Source organism: Ananas comosus, linkage group 5 (genome assembly GCF_001540865.1).
Source record: "Ananas comosus cultivar F153 linkage group 5, ASM154086v1, whole genome shotgun sequence".
Classification (NCBI taxonomy): domain Eukaryota; kingdom Viridiplantae; phylum Streptophyta; class Magnoliopsida; order Poales; family Bromeliaceae; genus Ananas; species Ananas comosus.
In genome coordinates this window covers 5,875,648-5,895,818 of record NC_033625.1, presented here as the reverse complement: position 1 = coordinate 5,895,818, position 20,171 = coordinate 5,875,648, and the positions used below count along the sequence as shown (strand labels likewise).

The following is a 20,171-nucleotide window of genomic DNA, read 5'->3' as shown; positions in this document are numbered from 1 at the left end:
CAAAAAAGCTAGAGTTCAGGGGTTTCTCTGTACATTTTACTCAAAATAGTCAAAAAAAAAAAGAGAACTTTTTCTAATCGGGTCCATTGGACCAGGTCCATTGTCGCACGGATCCTCGGTGGCTTCGTGCGCGGGTCGCATCTCCTCCTCTCTCTCTCTCTCTCTCTCTCTCTCTCTCTCTCTCTTCGATCGCGAAGGCGGTGTTAAGAACCGCCTCGCGATCCAACGCGAAGAAGCCATCGCGCGCGATTAAATCAGGTTTGCGTTTAAAAATCGGATGTTTTGGTCTTATTTTTTACTTTTGTCGTTGCAATTGGAGTGGATTCTGCAGTAATCTAGGGTTTCTTCGATTTTTTTTTTGGCTCTATTGTGGTGAATTGAGCTGTATTGAAGCGAATTGGGGGTTTTTGCGAGGTGTGTCGTGTCCCACTGGTGCCATGTTGCTTAATGATTTAGTTTGCGGTGGTATTAGATTGAAAAATTTCGAGCTTATTCTCAAGAGCAAGTTGTTTAATTAATTGCTGATGCGTTTGGGGAAGGATTAGTATGTGATTCGGTCATAGATTTTGTTGTGATTCATGTTGGTGTATGTTGAAGTTCTATTTGATCCTTAAGTTCCAAGTTGTCATAACTAATATCTCAAACTTATTAAATTAGTATTGTTCTAATGCTCTTACTAATACTCATGATGTTATTTCTATAAAAAGAGCACTGTATTGGCCTAAAGGAAGATCAGGGGACGCAGTTTTTGTGTAATTTGGAACGAATAAAGCATTCGAGCTATCAATAGTGACAAATTGGGAAAATGTGAAAGGAAACATGTAGTTTATAAACATATAGTTTGAATTAGTCCAGTGACGGCACTTCATCGTTGAATTTGGTTCTATTTTCGCGTTAGTTCTTTGATTTTTCCAAAGTAGGATTAACGATATGCGAATCGGAGACCACTCTTGCATCCATATTGTATGTTCTGATAATTAAAATGGCTGTTCCTAACTTTGTTGATTTCTCAGCTTTTATTTTCTGCAATATAAGTCAAAGATTTTATTTGGGTATCCTAAGTTAAGTTTTTTTCAAATTATTGTTCCTTCTTTCTAGTTCAAAAGCTACCAGCCAACAAGAACTAGTTGCTCTTCTAAAGCTGCTTAAATATGACTTCAATGGCACATCCGTGGAGTGAAGAACAACCCTCCAACTCGGATGCTATCAATTTTTCTCAGCCCGAGGGGGCTTCACCTGATTTATTGAAGAACACGCCTTCAAACATAGCCAGATTGGAGGACGTAATTGAGCAGTCTAAAGGCCGCCAGAAGTATCTCGCACGGACTAAAAGCCCATCCGATGGTGAGGACGTCCGTTGGTACTTTTGCAAAGTGCCCCTTGGCGTGGGAGGTGCGTTTGTTCATTTGCAGTAAGCGCATTTCTTTAGATACTTAGTCTCAGGGCATCATGAGCTTCTATGAGAGAGGGAGAGAGAGAGATCTAACTCCCACTTTAGCACTGTGAATTAAAACAAAATGTAGCATATGCTGTTTGTGCTTTCCCACTGCAAACACTTTACATGTCTGAATTATGAAAAAAAAAAAGCAGCTACATAAAAGAAATATAAAGAGGAAGACCCAGCAACTTGATGATTCAATCCTTTGTTCCCAAGGATTTGCTTGGATTAGCTCAAACTCCTGCAGATTTCTAGTTTGAGTTAAGCTGTTTGAGAAACTTGACGTTATTTTCAGTAAACATTCCCCCAACAACTTTTCTGACAGAAGCTTAATACCAAAATGCCATTTTGTATTTCCAATCAAGCCAACATTTGTAGAATATGTTGTTGTCAAATGCGTCTTTTGCTCTGAACAGCTGTTTGAAAGCCTAACGTATCAGGACCGCTGCTTGGCAGTTCTTCTAACTTTGCATTCCTTTACTAGCCTTTTTGAATAGAGGCATCAACGCTCTTCACAAAGTTTGATGGTCTTAAAAAAAAGTGCTGTAGACTAATTCGTAGTTATGTGAGTAGAAGTATATATATATATATATATATATATATATATATATATATATATATATATATATATATATATATACATANNNNAGTACCCATCGGTACCGGCCGTGTCTACCGTACCGTACCGTATCGTGCTAATAAGATACCGGCACGATACAGCCTCCATGCCGATGGCACAGTTCAAAACCCTTTTTACTTTAAATTAGTAAGTAATTTTTTCAATAAAGTTCAAAAGATTTGATAACGATACATAATAAGCAGAAAATTTTGTTGCTAAAGAAAATAACTTTTTCATATTACTATGTGTCGGCACACATATATTTTTTGCGACTGGCACGCATCGGTACGGTCCTGTACGCACCGTGATGTATCGTGCCAGCAAGTTTATGGCATGATTCTGTGCTACGGTATTTAAATCCTTGTATATATATTATTATTATTATTATTATTATAATATTACGAGTAACATGTCCAAACAGGCTCTTGTTGGGATTCACGAAATCAAAATATAAGTTTTAATTGTTGCCTGATGGATATGGATTGCTGATGGTCGTGCCAAGTTCCTTGTAAAGGCTAAGTTACTGTTCAAAGAAATTTTTGGCTTAATTACACTAAACTATATTACACTTTACAGGTTTTTTCACTTTTTACCCTGTACTATTTTTTTTCAAAGGCACCACTAAACTTTCTTTTTTTTCCAATCCCTACACTATAAGCAATAAACCTATAATTTCATATAAAAACTGTTAAAAAATACTTAAAAGTGGCATAGCATAAATTCAGCTCATTTTTGACATAAATAATAATAAATATATAAAATAACAAAAAAAATTAAAAATAACTTGATAGAAGCTTTCAATGAGTCTATCATGGAGATTTATTTTGCATATTTATACTATTTAATCAGTGCCTCTTAATAAAGTTATTAAATTTATCTAAAATAATATATTTGTTAACAGTATTGTAGAGATTGGCGAGAAAAAAAATAATTTAGTGGTATCTCTGAGAAAAGAAAATAGTACAAGATAGAAAAATAAAAATAAATCTAAATACTGTGTAGAAATTGATAAAATATAATAATGCAATCTTGTCTTTGTTAAAAAAAAAAAGTACAATGCAGCAAATGAAAATGCCACTATAGTGTAGTAGAGTGTAATTAAGCCATATTTTATTGAACAAAAATATTGAGCTTGAATTTTGACAAAATCATAAAATCGTTATTCTTCATATTTAACCTTCTTTCTTTTAACAGAGCTTTCCGCCTCAGTTCCTCGAACTGAGATAGTGGGCAAAAGTGACTATTTCAGATTCAGTATGAGAGACTCTCTTGCACTGGAGGCTTCCTTCTTACAGGTCATTATTATTATTTTCTTCGAAGAAGCCTATATCGAAAAAGGCTTATTCTTTTATCGATTCTCCATGCCTTGATTATTTTCTTATAGTATAACTTTTTAGGCATGTGTACCAGTAAGCAGGAATGCATGAGTTTAGCTTTTATTCTTGACTAACTTGATTACTCTTGGGCTGCCCCAAGAGACTAAAAACTGGGCTTTGGTCCCTTTTCAAAATCCTTTTCTAGATGATCCAATTGTTTTGTGCTGGGATCAGGTTGTGCTTCTGTGAAAAAAAATTATGCTGCCTGACCCTATGCAGATGTGTATTTGCCTTTTACTATTGTAATTCAAAATCTTTTCATGATGTTAGTTATGATGTATATCTCTGATAATTTCACGACATTTACATGCTCCCAGTTTTGTTTAATAATTAATTTATTTGAGCACTTATATTGTTCCTCTTTTTGTTGGTATAGAGGGAGGAGGAGCTACTTGCGTATTGGTGGAAAGAGTATGCTGAATGCAGTGAAGGTCCAAGTGGATCTCAGATAACTAATAATTTAACTTCTGCCTCCCAATCTGATGATTTATATGCGGTGGAGGAAGAGCGTGTTGGTGTGCCTGTAAAGGGCGGCCTTTATGAGGTATGAGTTGGACTTCAATCATCATATTTTGGCTTCACTCTTCCATTTTATTTTGCTAAAACACTATCTCGATATATGCTTTCTAAGTCAAGGCATTTAAGGACTATTTCTTCTTTGGAATAATGAGACAGAACTATCTAAAACCCTAGTAACATTGTAGTTGAAGGAAAAGTAAGATTTACTTACTGGCTTAACCAAATTACAACTTGTTAGGTAGCTAAAATGGAACTTGAGCAAGCTAGTGTTCCGTAATAGTTATTTGATAATGCGGTCATTGGACAATTTTGTAGTCACCCTATAAATTATCTTTTTAGATGGTTATAACTTATAACATGCCATTTCCTTTTTCTTTTTGTCTTTCTTTTGCCATCTTTTGATATGGGAAGTTGCTTTTAATTTCTCGGTTTTGAGATGTAGTTTTTTCCTCCCTCTCTTTTTTCTATATCTATGAAGCCATTTCAACATTTCTTACGGGATGCCATTTTATTAAATGTAGTATTTAATCCAGATTGTACAATTGCATTCAGAAATGAGCATTTATTCAGCATCTTCATTCTTACCCTTACTTGGTGGCATGTTGATGAAAATTTGGATGTATTATTTGAACCCAGTAAGATAAATAACTGATGAAAATACCATCAACTCTTGAACTTCAATATACACTAGCTTATGGTAAAGTCTTCTGAAAATTTTCAGGTTGATTTGACCAGGCGGCACTGCTTCCCGGTATATTGGAATGGGGAGAACAGGCGTGTTTTGAGAGGGCAGTGGTTTGCTCGTAAAGGTGGTCTTGATTGGATCCCCTTACGTGAAGATGTTGCAGAGCAACTGGAGTTGGCATACCGCTGTCAGGTGCTTACAATTTTTGTACTTTTAAGATAGATTTTAATTTCCCTCCAGAATCATCTATATATGCCTTCGAAATGCGGTTTCTTGCAAAAGTGCCATTTTCTTTTGTTGGGTATTTATCTGATTTGTCAGTGTGGAAGTTTGGTAGTGTATTAGAAAAGGTTCTTTAAAAAAGGGAATTTTTAAGTGCAAGAGTGTATATGTAAAAAGTGTATATGTAAAAAGAATCAAGTATTTGTAGGGTGTATTCAGAAGTTCAGAGTTTGCACGAATATATATGTAATAAATAATTTTGCAGTGATACATCTATAAATAGATCTTTTACATTGTCACCTTCCCATTGTGATACCCCGTTAGAGTTGTATTGCTGCCTCTGTTTCTAGTTTCATATGCTGTCTAAATACATGCTATGCTAATGCTTATAGGCTTTATCTCTATCTATCTGGAGCATGTTCTGTTCAATTTTTACACTATTGTTTGACTTAAAATTTCTGTTTCAAACTAAAATTTCTGTTTGCACTTTTGGATGCTCTGAATTTGATCTTTGTATGGAGTGATGCAATGTTTTTAATGTAGTATATCAGTTTTTATTCTTTTTTATGCCCCTCAAGATTAAAGATATTTAGAGTTGTTGGTCCTAGAATAATTTTACTAAACAGAATTTGTGGCCTTTTTTGGAAGTTGTGTTGCGTCCATTTGAAGAGCAAGTTATTCAGATTTTATGTGCTGTCTTCTAAATATTTTACTTATGACGAAAGGAATATTATCATTGGTTACTGAAATGCTTTATTGAATGATCCGATTTCATGCGAATCAGGTTTGGCACCGCCGCAAGTTCCAACCTTCAGGTTTATTTGCTGCCCGTGTTGATATACAGGGTTCATCGCCGGTACATAATACTTAACAACATTAAATTAGGAAAAGAGAAGCTTTTGATTTTGTTTCATGGCTCAAGCAATTTTGTGCAGGGTTTGCACGCTCTTTTCACAGGTGAAGATGATACCTGGGAGGCTTGGCTTGTCTTTGACAAGTCTGGTTTTAAACTGGGAGGTGGAAACACGATCAAGTTAAGGCGTGGTTTTTCTTCTTCTGGATCTTTAAAGCCAACTCAGGTTAGTGTTCTATAGCAGCATGGGGTTGTGTGATCTTGTAAGTTGTGAGAGCTTTCATTTTGTGTATCTGCCTGTGTTTATGGCTTATACATTCACTTCAGAGTTCTTCCTTGGATTACTCTATTGATGTTCTTAATAATTTAGTGTATTCATTTGAACTAAATTTCCAGATTTCTACATACAACCCTCAATACATCATCTCTTCTTCTTTCTTTTTTCTTTTTTTTTTTGGGTTTTCTACACTCAATCATGTGGAATCTTTTAGGTTTTTGATAAGTCGGTAGAATTCTAAGGTGATTGTACTTGCGGAGGATTAGACTTGTACATATCAGCACAGGGCAGTAATGGTGGATATTCTGGAATTATGGGTGATCCTTTTATTTTAATCATTCACTTGCTGAGAGACATATATATATATATATATATATATATATATATATATATAGAGTTCGGCTACTATACTCTTATGATTATAGAGCCTCTTATACTCATAAGTTTTTGGCCGTTTGATCTACCCTTTAATCACTTTTACCCATTAAATTATACTATTCAACCAACCACCCACTCAACCCTAGGGGACCCACTATAAACCTAACCGTAACCACTCTTATCCTAACCGCATATTTTTTCGTCCGAACGGCCGAAAAGTTATGAGTACAAAGGGCTCTATACTCATATGAGTATAGTAGCCACAGCCTATATATATATATATATATATGGTAATAGGGAATTTTTGTTCTTAGATTCTTTGTTAATGCTTACATATAAATATATATTAATTATATTGTGGGATGTGGTCCCTCCGGTTTTCTTTTACTTTGTAAAATTCAAATTGGTGGGTTTGGAGAGGAAATATACTGTGTAGAAGTTCAATGCTACCAAATTGTGGATTGTGTCTTGGCTTGGCTAACAAACTAAGTAGAAAGCAAATTGTTTACTTTGTAGGACTAGTAGTAAAACTCAATGGACTTGACATGTAAAGGGATGATCCACATACTTGTTATACCCATGAAAGCTGCCACAAGAAGGATAAACCCGGGAATATTATTTTTGTTATAATTATATGCTCAACGGAAGAGTATCAAATGAATATCTAGCAGAAAATCCTCATTTGACTTATCTACCAGTTTCTCTCAATGTTGAATTTTTAAAAGTTAATTCCAGATAACTGAGTGATATAGAAGTCTATTATTATTCTTTGATGTTCTTTCCAGGATGAGTTGCGCCAGCAAAAAGAGGAGGAAATGGATGATTACTGTTCTCAGGTTTTGATTTACTTATCTGTCACAACAATATTTTTCACATGCTGTTTATTTGATTTTCTTCTTGTTTGTCGTTCTATTTAAATTTTCTTTGACTTTTGAATCCTTGTCAGGTAACGGCCCAGTATAATTCTGTGTAGTGCACATGAACAGAGTGATGTTTATAATATCCGATCTTCGAAAATTTTTCCATAGGCTTACTCCAGATTGCAGTATTCAGTAGAAGCATATTATCTCGCTATGTAGCATCTTTGTGTCTAATCTCCATATCTGCAAAGCACTTTTCAGTTAGGGAACTAGAGCTGGATATTGTTTAGGCCTTAACAGATGGTGCCTTGTGAGTTTGATGAGTGACGGCATAATCATTTTAATTGTGTAGTTTCATGCTTTAAGCTTGTTCTGTGCCCCCTTCTTTGGCTTGTATATGGTAATGGGCTGTAAGAAGCAGAAAAACATGAAAAGAAGCAGAAATTGATTCTCTAATAGTATTCCCGGCAATTTCAGGAAGTGATCTACATTGCTAGTGTTATTTATGCAAATAGAGTCTAGTTGATGTTGGTTTGAAACTTTCACAAATTTACAGTCTTTTCAGTGGTGACCTCCTCCTACACATTGTTTATTTTGTTCCGTGGGCATTATAGCCTTTGGACATGTATGATTTCTGCTGAAATTATGAATATTAACCCTCCGAGTGTGAATGAAGGGAACATGCTTGAACTTCTTTCTGTCTCTTTGCTATTTTTGGAATTTGTACACGGGTAGAAGAAAAAATCTATGATGAAAATTGAGTTGACATGTCAAGTGATGCTAGTAGATGAGTTCTGAAAAAGTTCTTTATAGTTTGTTGAATTTAGTTGACTTCTCAATGAGTCTAAGTGTATTGGACTTCAAATTAAAAATTGATTAATCTGGGAATGCTTCTTTGTGTACTCCAATTTTCATATGCCTTGCTTGTGATCAATTCCTGATTAGCAGTAGTGTGCTGATGAGGATTATTCCTGCTTACGTGTCAAAATACAATGAGATCAACTTGTCATTGACATCACTTTATTTAATTTTCTACAGGTGCCTGTTGGCCATTTAGTTTTCATGGTTCACGGTATTGGACAGAGGTTACAGAAAGCTAACCTCGTAGATGATGTTGGTGATTTTCGTCGTGTAACTGCTAGTTTAGCTGAAAGGCACTTAAGTCCCTACCAAAGAAGCACACAGAGGGTGCTGTTTATTCCGTGCCAAGTAAGTATCAGTTTGTTCTGTACTTGGAGATTGTATGCAGAAAGGAAAGACTGCTTATTGCCTTACAATAAAGTCTCCATCATTATGCTTTACTTAAAAAGGAGAGCCTACTTTATTATCAAGTTGGACTGATCTATCTATACATACAATACATGAATTGGCAACCTAAAGGAGGCCTCTCCTTATTTTGGGGAGATGTGGGGCCCACAATGATTAATTACACAATTGGTCCCAATTTTGCACCATTTTTTATTTTGGCCCCCAACGATATTTTTTCAATTGATTTTATTTCGCATGTTAATTTTGATTCCAAAACTTTGCATATTTTTCACTTTAGTCCCCAAAAATAAAAATTTTAAAATTTAAATTTAAATTCAAAATTAATATTAAAATTGAAATTTTTAACTAACTAGAAATTAGAATTTTGAATTTGAATTTAAATTTAAATTGAAATTCAAATTTTAAATTGGATCCTCTACTTATTTTGGGGAGATGTGGGGCTCACAATGGTTAATTACACAATTGGTCCCCAATTTTGCACCATTTTTTATTTTGGCCCCCAACAATTTTTTTTCAATTGATTTTATTTAACATTGAATTAAGCTTAATTAACCCCAAAATTTTGTTGAGCTTTGGCTGTTTGTGAATGGCTTGGTTCAATGGCCGGCCCAATCACAACCCTCTCTTGTACTCCACTTAGTATTTGCCATGGTGAGGTCTATTCTTTGGGCATACTTTTCTCTATATGCTGAATGTTGATTCTTGTTGCACCATTCTGATGGATGTACCTAGTGGGCAATTTTGCATGTTTTGTATTTCTATATCTCTGACATGATATACATTGCAGTGGAGAAAGGGTTTGAAGCTCAGTGGCGAAAGTGCAGTTGAAAAAATTACTCTAGATGGGGTTCGAGGTCTCCGTGTGACATTAAGTGCTACTGTTCATGATGTTCTGTATTACATGAGTCCAATCTACTGTCAGCATATAATTGATTCGGTAATTCTTTTATTTCTTTCTTTTAATGAGTTTTCTATGTTGTAACTTATTATGAATAAAAGAATTGCATTATTTCCTTGAAACATTCATACTCTTGGTTGTAATATTTATCTTGATATTAGATATGCCTTAATGATTGCTTTATTTTTATATTTTATTTCATCGCTGCTATGCTATAATGGCAGCTTATGACACAATAGAGTTTCAGTAATTGAGAATATAGAGTTTTGTAATTTAGCTGACCATATAGATTGGTGCTGAGGGAATATAGATATGATAGGCTACAATTTGAGTTTGCAGATAGATAATGTTTTATATACTATCATACTCCCACCAATCTCCCGTGCTCGGTGCTCCCCTCATACACCCAGTGGAGACCATACCTTTCTATTATGGATCAATGTGGGAAATACAATTACGATAGACAAGATTGATTTCGAAAAGATAATTTAGCTGGAAGATGTACTTAAGAGAAAATATTACAGGTTGAAGTCTTCTCATTTTACTATCTCATTACATTGTTCAAAACTTCCGCAGAATATGGGGAAAGATCAATTTTGCCACATTACACCATCATGAATAATTGATCTCTTCTAACCATCATATTGATTTCAGGTTTCTAATCAGTTGAATAGACTGTATCTGAAGTTTCTCAAGAGAAACCCTGGTTATAATGGGAAGGTCTGTAATCGTATGGGTTAAGCTTATTGAGATACTCCGTCTGCTTTCTCTTTTGCCCTTGTATCAGTAGTTCACAAAACACTTTCTATTCACAGGTTTCGATATATGGTCACTCATTAGGAAGCGTTCTATCTTATGATATTCTTTGCCATCAAGAAAGTCTTTCATCACCTTTTCCAATGGAATCTGTCCGCATGGAATCTCTAGTTGATCAGGGAAGTCACATTGAAGGAGCCCAACAGTCTGCTTCATCAATTGGTTCTGTGGCTTTTGAGAGCAATAGACCAAACATCAATGGTGGAGATTCAGAGAATATTGTTCAGGACCATCCTTCTCCTTCCTGTAAGTATTTCAATGAAAGAAAGCAATTAAGTTACACAAAAAATAGAGATGAAGAAAAATCTCATGACCAAAGTCCACTAAGTATTGATGAAAGCCAACATTCAGTTGAGGGAAAAGTTGTTCAGCAATGTCAAGCCCCATTTTATGAAGATAAAAGCTCTTGGGCAGATCCAATAATGCATCCTGAAGGAGGCACTGTAGACAGGGAGGGTGTCTCTAATTCAGGAGAAGCAATTGATAAAGATAAATTGATATCCTTGTTGGAGGATGAGGTACATTCATCTGAGTTCTCTTCATTCAGTGAGCTGTAGTTATATAACTCTGTTGAGGTTGTGTAGCATAGAAGTGTAGAATTCTATTTCTGATATTTAATTGTAGTATGCGATGTTTGAAACTTCTTTTCTATTAATCCCTATCTTATCTCAAAGTTGCTTCATGTTGAAGCATGACTTGAATGATTCACTAAGTTTAATCAACCACAGGTGAGGTCTCTTAAGGCTAGAATAGCACAATTGGAACAATGTCACCACTTGAGAACTCTAAGCAGTGCGAATGATCGAGGTCTGGAATCCTCTCAACTGGAATAATATGATCATTCTCCATATCTTGTTTATGAAATTTTGTTGAAATAATTTGATGTTGCGACTCATAAGCAGGAAAAGATCCTCATTATAGTTTGCAAGATGACATAAGGAAGGGCCACACGGCATACATTAAATATACTAAGCTTGATTTTAAGGTGATTTCTTTTGTCCTTCTGGACTGGGATTCTACTTATTTTTTATCCTATCTGCCTGCTTCTTTGTTAAGTCATTTATAATCCTGTTACCTTTTCTGTTAATGTTATTTAACTATGTTTTGTTGTTCTTGACCATCAGGTTGATACGTTCTTTGCTGTTGGATCTCCTCTTGGAGTCTTTCTTGCCTTGCGGAATATTCGAATAGGGATAGGTAACATAACTGTAGTAAAAAACAGCTATATTAGTCTTTCTCATTGTCGTACTATTCTTCTTCTTCTTTACTTTGTGGATGAATGATCAGTTATGTCAGTTCATCTACATAAGCGAAAGTCTTTCTTTCCAAAGCTTCAGAAATAAACTGCCACCTGTTCAGAAGTGCTAGCATTTGCTCATTATTTTCTTCTTGCATTTGTGGAAGATTGCACACGGCTGACAACTTAGAGGTTCTCTATAAGTTTCTTTAAATGTTTATATGTATCTGCATATCTTCCAGGAACCGGAAACAGTGTCAGAGTCATAGAATACCCTCTCTAAGCGCTCTTGTTGTCATATATTCTTTCTTCAATGGTAGATTCATGTAATTCTATTGCGAATTTTATTTCTATGTTGGATACAGAGATATCATACAATGAAACAACAGGGGTCAGCCCATGAATCTGCCATAGTTGGTGCTATTGGAATTCCAGTTGTATCACCACAAGAAATCAAATGTTAAGTGAAATTAGATTAGTGTTGCAATCAGAAGCTGCTTATACTAATACTGTACAGAAGTCACTCTTTAGTATTGATAATATCGGATAAAATCATATAGTTTTCCAGATTTTTGTCACTTAAGAGTTTTCCAGCATCATCTCCAGGCTTTTCTATTATATCTTTCATTATCTTGGAGTTGAAGAGAAGTCAAATGGCTTAAGTTCTTTATTGAGAGAGAGGCCACTTATCTCTACGTATATACTCTACATTCCCATCAGTGCCTTTTAGTCATTTTCTTTAGTTTTGCTTCACCTTTTAGTCATTTTCTTTAGTTTTGCTTCACTGGGATTCGCTTACTAAAAATTTCCTTCAAATGATGTAAGGCCATTAATTCACTACTTGAAGGCAAAAAGATTATAATGTGGCACAGTATGTGTAAATATCATCTAGGAGAGCTGTGAATTTTGTGAATAAAAACACTATATGCAGTTTTGTCAAATAAATACTCTCTTTTAAAACTTTGCATGTTATTGCTGACAATTATCTGTTACTTCATTGGCATTTGTGTTACTATGCCAATTAATTTTCTGCATATTAGCTTTTTGATATTAATCATTAATTATTAATTTTATTGAATTTTTGAACATGTTTTGAAGGAAAGGGGCAAGATTATTGGCAAGATGAGAAGGTATTGGAAGAGATGCCTTCATGTCGGCAAATGTTCAACATTTTTCACCCTTTTGATCCAGTAGCATATAGGTTTGTCTTCATCTCATTTAATCGTTTGTATGGTCTTGTACTCTGCACTAGAGAAGACGATATGTCTGTAGTTTCCTCAGCATAAAAGCAAGAGACATGGTAGATTATTGTACTTTGATAACTTCAAGTATGCTTTCTATTTTGAAGCGAAGATTATATTATATGAATTTAGGCTGGGCTTTCATACAGAATAGAACCTCTCGTCTGCAAAGAATATATCAGCAAGCGTCCGGTCATTATACCTTACCATAGAGGTGGAAAGCGATTGCATATCGGATTCCAGGTGAGGTTGGCACCTTGGCAAGTGGCTAATGAAAAAAGAAGAACTCGAAAATTATTGCTTGGAAGATTTTAATTTTCTTACTGTAACCTGAACTTTGTATCCTTGATGTCTACTGCAGGAATTTACTGAAGAAATAGCAACATGTTCTCAAGCTGTAGTAACTCACGTGAACACTTTGAAGGTCAGATTCTTTTTTGCACTGAGAAACCTTTTAACATTTCCTTTTGGTACTTCTTGCCTGATGCCCAACTTATTATCTAGATTGATGAGAGCAGTTGTTGACTTGTCTTTTTCCTTTTCACATATCATTGATCAATGTGGTCGATCCGAACTCTTCTAAATTATGAATTTTTCATACATCTGATTAATAGAGAGTAGAGACACATTAATGGAAATGTGTAATGAAAATAGTTGAGATGCACAATTTCATAAAAGATGTGTAACTCGATAAACTGGCATTATGCTTCGGCTAAAAATAATTATGACATTGGTTGCCCAAAAGAAATGCATTTTGGTATCTGTTCAGGTGTTATTCACAAAAAATTTTAGTCAGCGGTTGGATTGAGAATTGTATTCTCAGCATGTAGGCAAGTTCGATCAAAGAATGTCTTTTTGGGAATGTTTTAAAAAGAGGCTTTTGCAATGCCTTTTCTTCCTTCAAAAGTTCTTAACATTGATATGATGCTGCTTCATTAGGTCAAAGCAATTCGTGTTCTCCAATCACGAAGCAATGACAACACTGAAGGTAAATTCAAATTACTATGTTCTCCTGTTTGTTCTTTGTGTGCTATGCACCTGTAGCTCCCCAAAAATGTGATCGTTGTTTCTACACTATAGAAAGTATGGCAGGTGCCCATGATGAAGAAAGATCGTATGGTTCCCTTATGATGAAAAGATTAACAGGCAGTGAAGATGGCCGTATTGATCATGTGCTCCAGGTGATTTGAGTCTTACTCTGTGCAAGCTTTCTCTTTCAGCTTAAAATGGTTATTTTGTTCATTAGTATAAACCGATTGATTCTTATCAACTTATTGATGAGATCGGATGTTGTCATTTGCTAACTATGCAGAGTTGAGTTTCTACTGGAACCTGTTTATTTTTAATGCTAGCTAGCAATAATGGTCTCTGTTGGAACTTGAATTATTGATTTCGAAGTGAGAATTGCTCCTGCATTACCTGAATATCATTTGTAGAATTTACGAGATGAGTTATATTTATTACTATCTGTAATCCAATATTAGTCTTCTTGGTGTGTATGTAAAAGCCAATGAAAAATTTTCGGTTTTGGATATTCTAGATGTTTTTAATAGGTATTATGGAATATAGCTTCCTTATGCATCTCCAATGGTGGTAGTAGTGATGTAAGTTCTATTCGGAACCATACACTTATTCTTATTACCATAGAATAAGAAATATAAAGAAATAGCTAGACAATCCAGCTTTTAAGCTATAATTATTCTTTTGCTTCTAAACTTTCTGTTTCTGGTATAATAACTGAGATGAGAATCTTGTATAATAGTTGAGATGTAGGACCTTGTCTGTCACCTCAACATGATGTAGTTGCCTACCTGATGTCATAGTATGGAAATTATTCTTCTTCTGTATGCTCTTTATCTATAACTTCACCTTGAGTTCTTTGAAAATTTCTTTCATTTTTTATGAGATCTTTTTGAAGTAATTTTGCAACTTTATTTAGTTTATTTTCGTACACCTTTCAGGAAAAGACATTTCAGCACCCATATATATCCGCTCTGGGATCACATACGTAAGATACAACATCACTATTCATTTTTATCCTAGTAAATATAAAGATTTTGGTTTCTTTCAAAACCTAATTTGTATCCTCCCCCCCTCCTGCAGGAATTACTGGCGTGACTATGATACTGCTCTTTTCATTATTAAACACTTGTACCGTGATATACCTGAGGAGCCTCCAACTGATGAAGAGAGCGATCATTGTGGTTCAGGAACTCAAAGGAAGCCTGTAAAACTTTTCTATGTGAGGGATGTTATGGATGAAGACATCCCTTTGACGTTTTCGGACAGTTTGTTGGTTAGGGAATTCTCTAGAAAAGCAAAGAAGGTCATGAAAGCCGCCAAATGAGTCGATCTTTCTTCTAAACAGGGTGAGTGTCTTCCCTTTTTCCTTTTTCGAGTTGATATTTTTTTTAAAATCTGCTTTAGTTATTCCTGTTTAGAACGAAGTCGCCATTTATAAGATAGCAGTGGTAATCCAACTTGTGAACCGTAATGTTGGTGCTTAGGCTTGTGATTCATTTGGTGAATGATTTTTACTCTTCATATATGTTAAGGGCTGGCTAAGCACCTAGGATTGGATTGAACAGGATGAGAGGTGACAAGGATGTTAGGAGTGGAGAGTTTAGTGACTGAGAGGCATTGTCAGGTGAGAGAAATTGTGGTTTTTGGGTACTTTTAGGTCGAATAAAACCATTCGTATGTGATTATTGTTTCACAGTTGAGAGGTTGGGATTGAATGGGATTATATTCGAAAAACTCAGGTATCCCACTGGAACCACCCGTTACTCGTTGTATAACATATGGTGCCTCCGAGTTGCTAAACCCTCTATCCTTAAAATTGCTGTCTCATCTTATCTTTTCTAATGTATTTTCAGGTGCTAGAGGGGGCCTGTTTGGCCTGGATTTAGAGCAGTTTCTTTCCTCTAGAAAGCAAAAGCTCATAAAAATAGGGCATTTAGCTAACAAATACTTTGGAGCTTTCACTACGTCAGGAAATTACAGTAAGCTATTGGGCCCAACAAGAAGCTCCTGCTTCTACTGAAGCAAGATATTGTCTATGAGATTTAAATGAAAAAACTATTAGTATTTTTGCGAGTAGCTATACTCAAACAGTATTTCTGCAGGAGCTCTACTAGGGCCAAACATGCCCTAAGCAATTAAGTACATAATTTGACGAAAGCTTAATTAGATACTACCGTATTGCCTGCGTAAATTTTGGAACATAAATATATTACTTGTTTTGCCTCATTTACTCCAACCATGATGCATTCTTTTGTAATTTAGTGGAAACAATGATTCTCGGTTTTGCTTCTGCAGGTAATTACTTTTCCTACGAAGATCGCCGCGAAAAGGTAAATACTTGGGTGGGCAGTGTTTGTTTATACTTTGTACTCCACACGGCTAATTTCTAACACAATGTACACTGTATTTTGTATATAGACATGGTCGCTCTGTAACATCGTATTCATATTCTAAGATTTGAACTGCTATGTTTATGTTGATTACTTTATTTTTAGTTGTGTACATATCACAAGCTCAAAGGATTGTTGAACATTCAATTGTATCTTTAGTTAACTTTTATTAGCATAGTATAAGTTTGTGAATGAAAACTGTATTAATTTCGGAATGATTGCTTAAGAGTTTCTTCCATAGATGACTAAGTTTAAGATTTTGCTTGATATTGTTGGTGTCTCCTATTTATATCGTTAAAATATCGGGCTAAAAAATCTACCTTGTATTCAGTTTATGTATTAACGAGTCGAACGGCTCGCCGTCGAACGGCTCGCGAACAATAAGTTAAATCGGCAGCCCTACTATTAAATGAAAAATTGAAAGAAAATTTTAAAATTAAAATCTTAATCTAATAATTGAAATTCACAAAATATTGATCGCTTACATTTGGATCGGCCTAAAATCCAAATGGTAGAGATTTGTAATACATAAATATATGAGCTTATATCAAACCAAAAATAATTGGGCTGATCTCATCTCTTGTTCGACTCGTTAAAATTTCGAGCTGAAAAATTCAGTTTGTATATGGCTTGTTTATTAAACGAGTGATCGATTTCAAGTTCATTCCGAATCGTACATGAAAATCGGTCATCCCGAATCGGACAAAAACTAACACGTGAACAATGCGAGCGGACTCGCATTTTAGACCAAATGGTTTGGACTCAGTTGAAATTTCTGAGTTGAAAAATTCAGTTCGTATTTAGCTCATTTATTAAACAAGCGGTCGATTTTGAGTCCATTTCGAATCGTATACGAAGTAACTTGTGAACACTGCAAGCTGAGTCGTGAACAGCGAGGTCAATTGTTAGCCTTATAATTTGAGGAGCTATAATTTATCCTTAAATAAAATAAAATAAATTTCTCTCTTCTGACCAGTAACGTCGTAGATTTTCTACGCTCCTCATAGAAAAATTTTAGAATACACAAGATATATTAGTGATGTGGCATATCCAACTAATCAAATAAAATTTTTTTAAATTAATCCATCACACCATGATTATAAAAAAATATTTTTATTATATTTTTTTTTAAAAAAAGAAATGTGATTAATTTGTTATTCGCGATGATTCGGTGTTAAGTAATATAGAGTAGAGTTCATACTCGTCACGACTCACGAGGCGGAGTGCGCTTCGTGGATGGGGTCACCGCCATCCACGTGTCCTCTTCGCAATTTAATGCGGTGGACATGTGTCCGTTTAATATAACACTGCGGAGCACCACTCACGTAGAGGAGTCCACGTGGCGCCACCAACTCCGCCGACGTAGGTATCATGCGGGTATAATTACACAAATACCCCTCCCTCCGCACCTATTGTCGGTCCTTTTGAAACATATAGCTATATTATTAGCCATTAATTTTGTATGGTAACAAACCAGTATAATTTGTGTGACATTTATGTGGTTTGAATACCCTAAAAATATAACACAGTTAAATTATACTATATCGGTAGAAATATTATCCTACCTGTATAATATAGCATAGTTTATTAGCTAAATATTTTGTTAAATTTATTAGCTCTATCAGCTATTTATTAGCCATCAATTTGTTTTTAAATTTTACTTGTTGCAAAGTAATTAAATTAAGATACAAATGAATAAAATTTACTTCAACTGTCACCCATTTTGATTTGTGCATCTAATCTTTAAAAATTTTGATTTTGCTACTTATTCTTTTAATTTATTTGATTTGATCAAATTAATAGCCACTTTCACTTCAAAATTTGAATGCGTTGTTTATATTTTATTATGCGTATAATTAATATTTTTTTATGTAATTTATATAACTATAAATTAATTAAAGTAAACAAAATTTTGCATCTAAAAAGCCATCAAATGACTTAAATTAAACAAATCAAAAGATAAGCTATTAAAATGAAAAATCTAAAAGTTTAGATAATTAAATCAGAATGGTCTATAGTTAAGATAAATTTTACACATTTTAACCTTAAATGAACTATAAAATTTGATAGAATAATCAATAAAGAATGAGAAAAAAAAATCTTCATTTATTCGACCAATAATTTTATTTTTTTTTAAAAATAATTTAAAGTTAAATAAAGAATGTTTTTTTTTTTGAGAAATAGATAGCATGCTACCCGCTTCGTTTATTTTATTTAGAAATAAATTTAGTTGAAAATATAAATCAATTAGGATTCGAATTTGAGATCTCGAATACCATCGTACCAACCACCAAATTTTTTACCACTTATTTTAGGGACGATTGGTTAAATAAAGGATGTTAATCGATAAAAAAAAAAAAAAGTGAAAAGTCAATTTTAATCACCTATTAATTAATTAGTGGTATTCTTATTTTCTTTCTTTAATGCTGGCGCAATCTATGCTCTCCAAATTTAGTTCACGTGGCTCCCTCATTAATTTCTCTTTGAAACGTTGGATCAAAATAATTGGTTGAGGTCGTGGTGATGGTTGTGTATATCTATATATAATTTTTGTGTGGTTGTTACTTCGTATACCAATGGTCATCTCTCTCTCTCTCTCTCTCTCTCTCTCTCTCTCTCTCTCTCTCTCTCTCTCTCTCTCTCTATATATATATATATATAAGTTTGTGTGGTTGTTACTTTGTATGCTCATATATATCCATTCCTTTTGAAGCAAAATTTTACACAATTCCAATGTCTTCTTGGTCACCTATGCATGCCATGGGAGCTTACCTTCACACTCTTCAGCTGGTGAGATCTCTCTCTCTCTCTCTCTCTCTCTCTCTCTCTCTCTCTCTCTCTCATAAATAAATGTAATACCACACATAGTGCTCTCACAATAATATATATAGCTAGAAATTAAACGAAATGTATGTTTGGGTCGATCGGTTTCTGCTTCTGTTTTCAACTGTAGCCACCTTCAATTGTACATGGTTCAAAAATAGAAACTCTAATTTGAATTTGTTGATTAATTTGCTGATTCATTAGATAGTTTGGTGGAAGTTGCTTCAGCCTTTCCTCCTAATTGAATATACCAATTCTTAAGTAGTACTTTATCGAGCAGCACTATAGTTTGTACAGCATGAGAGCCAATTATAGACTCCAAATCTTCTTTTTTTTCTGCATAATTCATTTCATCGATATAAACTTATAGATGCACAGTTATAATCTATGCTACAAGCTTAGAATGTTAATTACTTGCATATAAAGCTTAATTATTGTATTAAAGCCCAACTATATATCTAGGATCATATACACAAGTAACATATATTGGCATGTTTCAGTGTAAGGAGTACTACAACCAAGAAACCAACACAAGTGGCTCAAACAAGCTCATGGAACCCAAGCTCATGGAGTACATATCAGCCCTAGCTGCAGGAAACGAAGCTCGACTAATCGCCGACATTGGATCGGGCGGCGCATCCCCGATAACCCTTGGATTGGCGGTGGCAGCGCAGCAGACAGGCGGCCGCCTCATCTGTCTGCGCAGCGACCAGAAAACCCTAGAATCAGCCAAGAAGCAGATCGAGAATTTCGGCCTCGCAGGCGCGACGGAATTCGCGGTAGGGCATCCGTGCGACGCGGTCGGGCGACTGAGGAATGTCGACTTCGCGGTGATCGACCCGAATGTACTAGAGGAGTGCATGGAGGAGGTGTTCTTGGCTATTGACATGAACCCTAGAGGGTCAATTGTGGTTGTTAGCAATGTTTTCCAAAGTAGAAGATTAGGGGGTAGGGTTTGTTCATATGGTAGGGTAGTGAAAGAGAGAGGAGGGGTTGAGTCAGTGGTAGTGTTGCCTATTGGTGATGGATTGGAGGTGACCAGAATTAGGAGAAGGGTTGGAGATGTTGGAGGAAATGGTTGTAATAACATGTGTAGGAGACCAAAGAGGGCATTTTTGGTGCATGAGGAAGTGCAAAATGTTTCATGTGGATATTAGATTAGATATATAGAACTAGGCTGGAATACTATAAATAGCGCTAAGTTATTGATGCTATTAGTTTTTTAGCCTTTGGATTGAGAAATATGT

General features: G+C 35.0%; 2 protein-coding genes across 10 annotated transcripts; both read left to right on the top strand.

The window, feature by feature from the left end:
• On the top strand, positions 102-16,309 carry LOC109710452 (phospholipase SGR2). 9 transcript variants are annotated; one of them, XR_002216354.1, is made up of 24 exons: positions 102-258; positions 1,099-1,392; positions 3,252-3,352; positions 3,810-3,977; positions 4,674-4,829; positions 5,644-5,715; positions 5,795-5,938; positions 7,153-7,203; positions 8,266-8,436; positions 9,284-9,433; positions 10,049-10,114; positions 10,210-10,728; positions 10,939-11,017; positions 11,110-11,195; positions 11,335-11,407; positions 12,546-12,648; positions 12,838-12,931; positions 13,050-13,112; positions 13,628-13,676; positions 13,769-13,869; positions 14,650-14,696; positions 14,792-15,057; positions 15,244-15,335; positions 16,007-16,309. XR_002216354.1 is itself a non-coding variant. In XM_020233019.1 (24 exons), the coding sequence occupies exons 2-23, from the start codon at positions 1,152-1,154 to the stop codon at positions 15,033-15,035; spliced, it is 2,673 nt and encodes an 890-aa protein (XP_020088608.1). In that variant the 5' UTR covers positions 102-258; positions 1,099-1,151; the 3' UTR covers positions 15,036-15,057; positions 16,007-16,293. The 9 variants fall into 9 exon arrangements, 4 of the variants coding, with proteins under 4 accessions (XP_020088608.1, XP_020088607.1, XP_020088606.1 ...); XM_020233019.1 differs by lacking the exon at positions 15,244-15,335 and having other exon boundaries at positions 10,210-10,456; positions 10,562-10,728; positions 16,007-16,293; XM_020233018.1 differs by lacking the exon at positions 15,244-15,335 and having other exon boundaries at positions 11,113-11,195; positions 16,007-16,293.
• Positions 18,756-20,150, top strand: LOC109710234. Its single transcript, XM_020232734.1, has 2 exons — positions 18,756-18,891; positions 19,425-20,150. Exons 1-2 carry the CDS (start codon positions 18,835-18,837, stop codon positions 20,079-20,081), a joined length of 714 nt encoding a protein of 237 aa, XP_020088323.1. The 5' UTR covers positions 18,756-18,834; the 3' UTR covers positions 20,082-20,150.

Coding starts and splice junctions, on each gene's coding strand:
- LOC109710452 (XM_020233017.1), top strand. CDS start 1,152: ATGACTTCAATGGCACATCCGTGGAGTGAAGAACAACCCTCCAACTCG. Junction 4,830..5,643: donor AGTTGGCATACCGCTGTCAG/GTGCTTACAATT, acceptor CATGCGAATCAG/GTTTGGCACCGCCGCAAGTT. Junction 10,729..10,938: donor TATCCTTGTTGGAGGATGAG/GTACATTCATCT, acceptor AATCAACCACAG/GTGAGGTCTCTTAAGGCTAG.
- LOC109710234 (XM_020232734.1), top strand. CDS start 18,835: ATGTCTTCTTGGTCACCTATGCATGCCATGGGAGCTTACCTTCACACT. Junction 18,892..19,424: donor ACCTTCACACTCTTCAGCTG/GTGAGATCTCTC, acceptor GGCATGTTTCAG/TGTAAGGAGTACTACAACCA.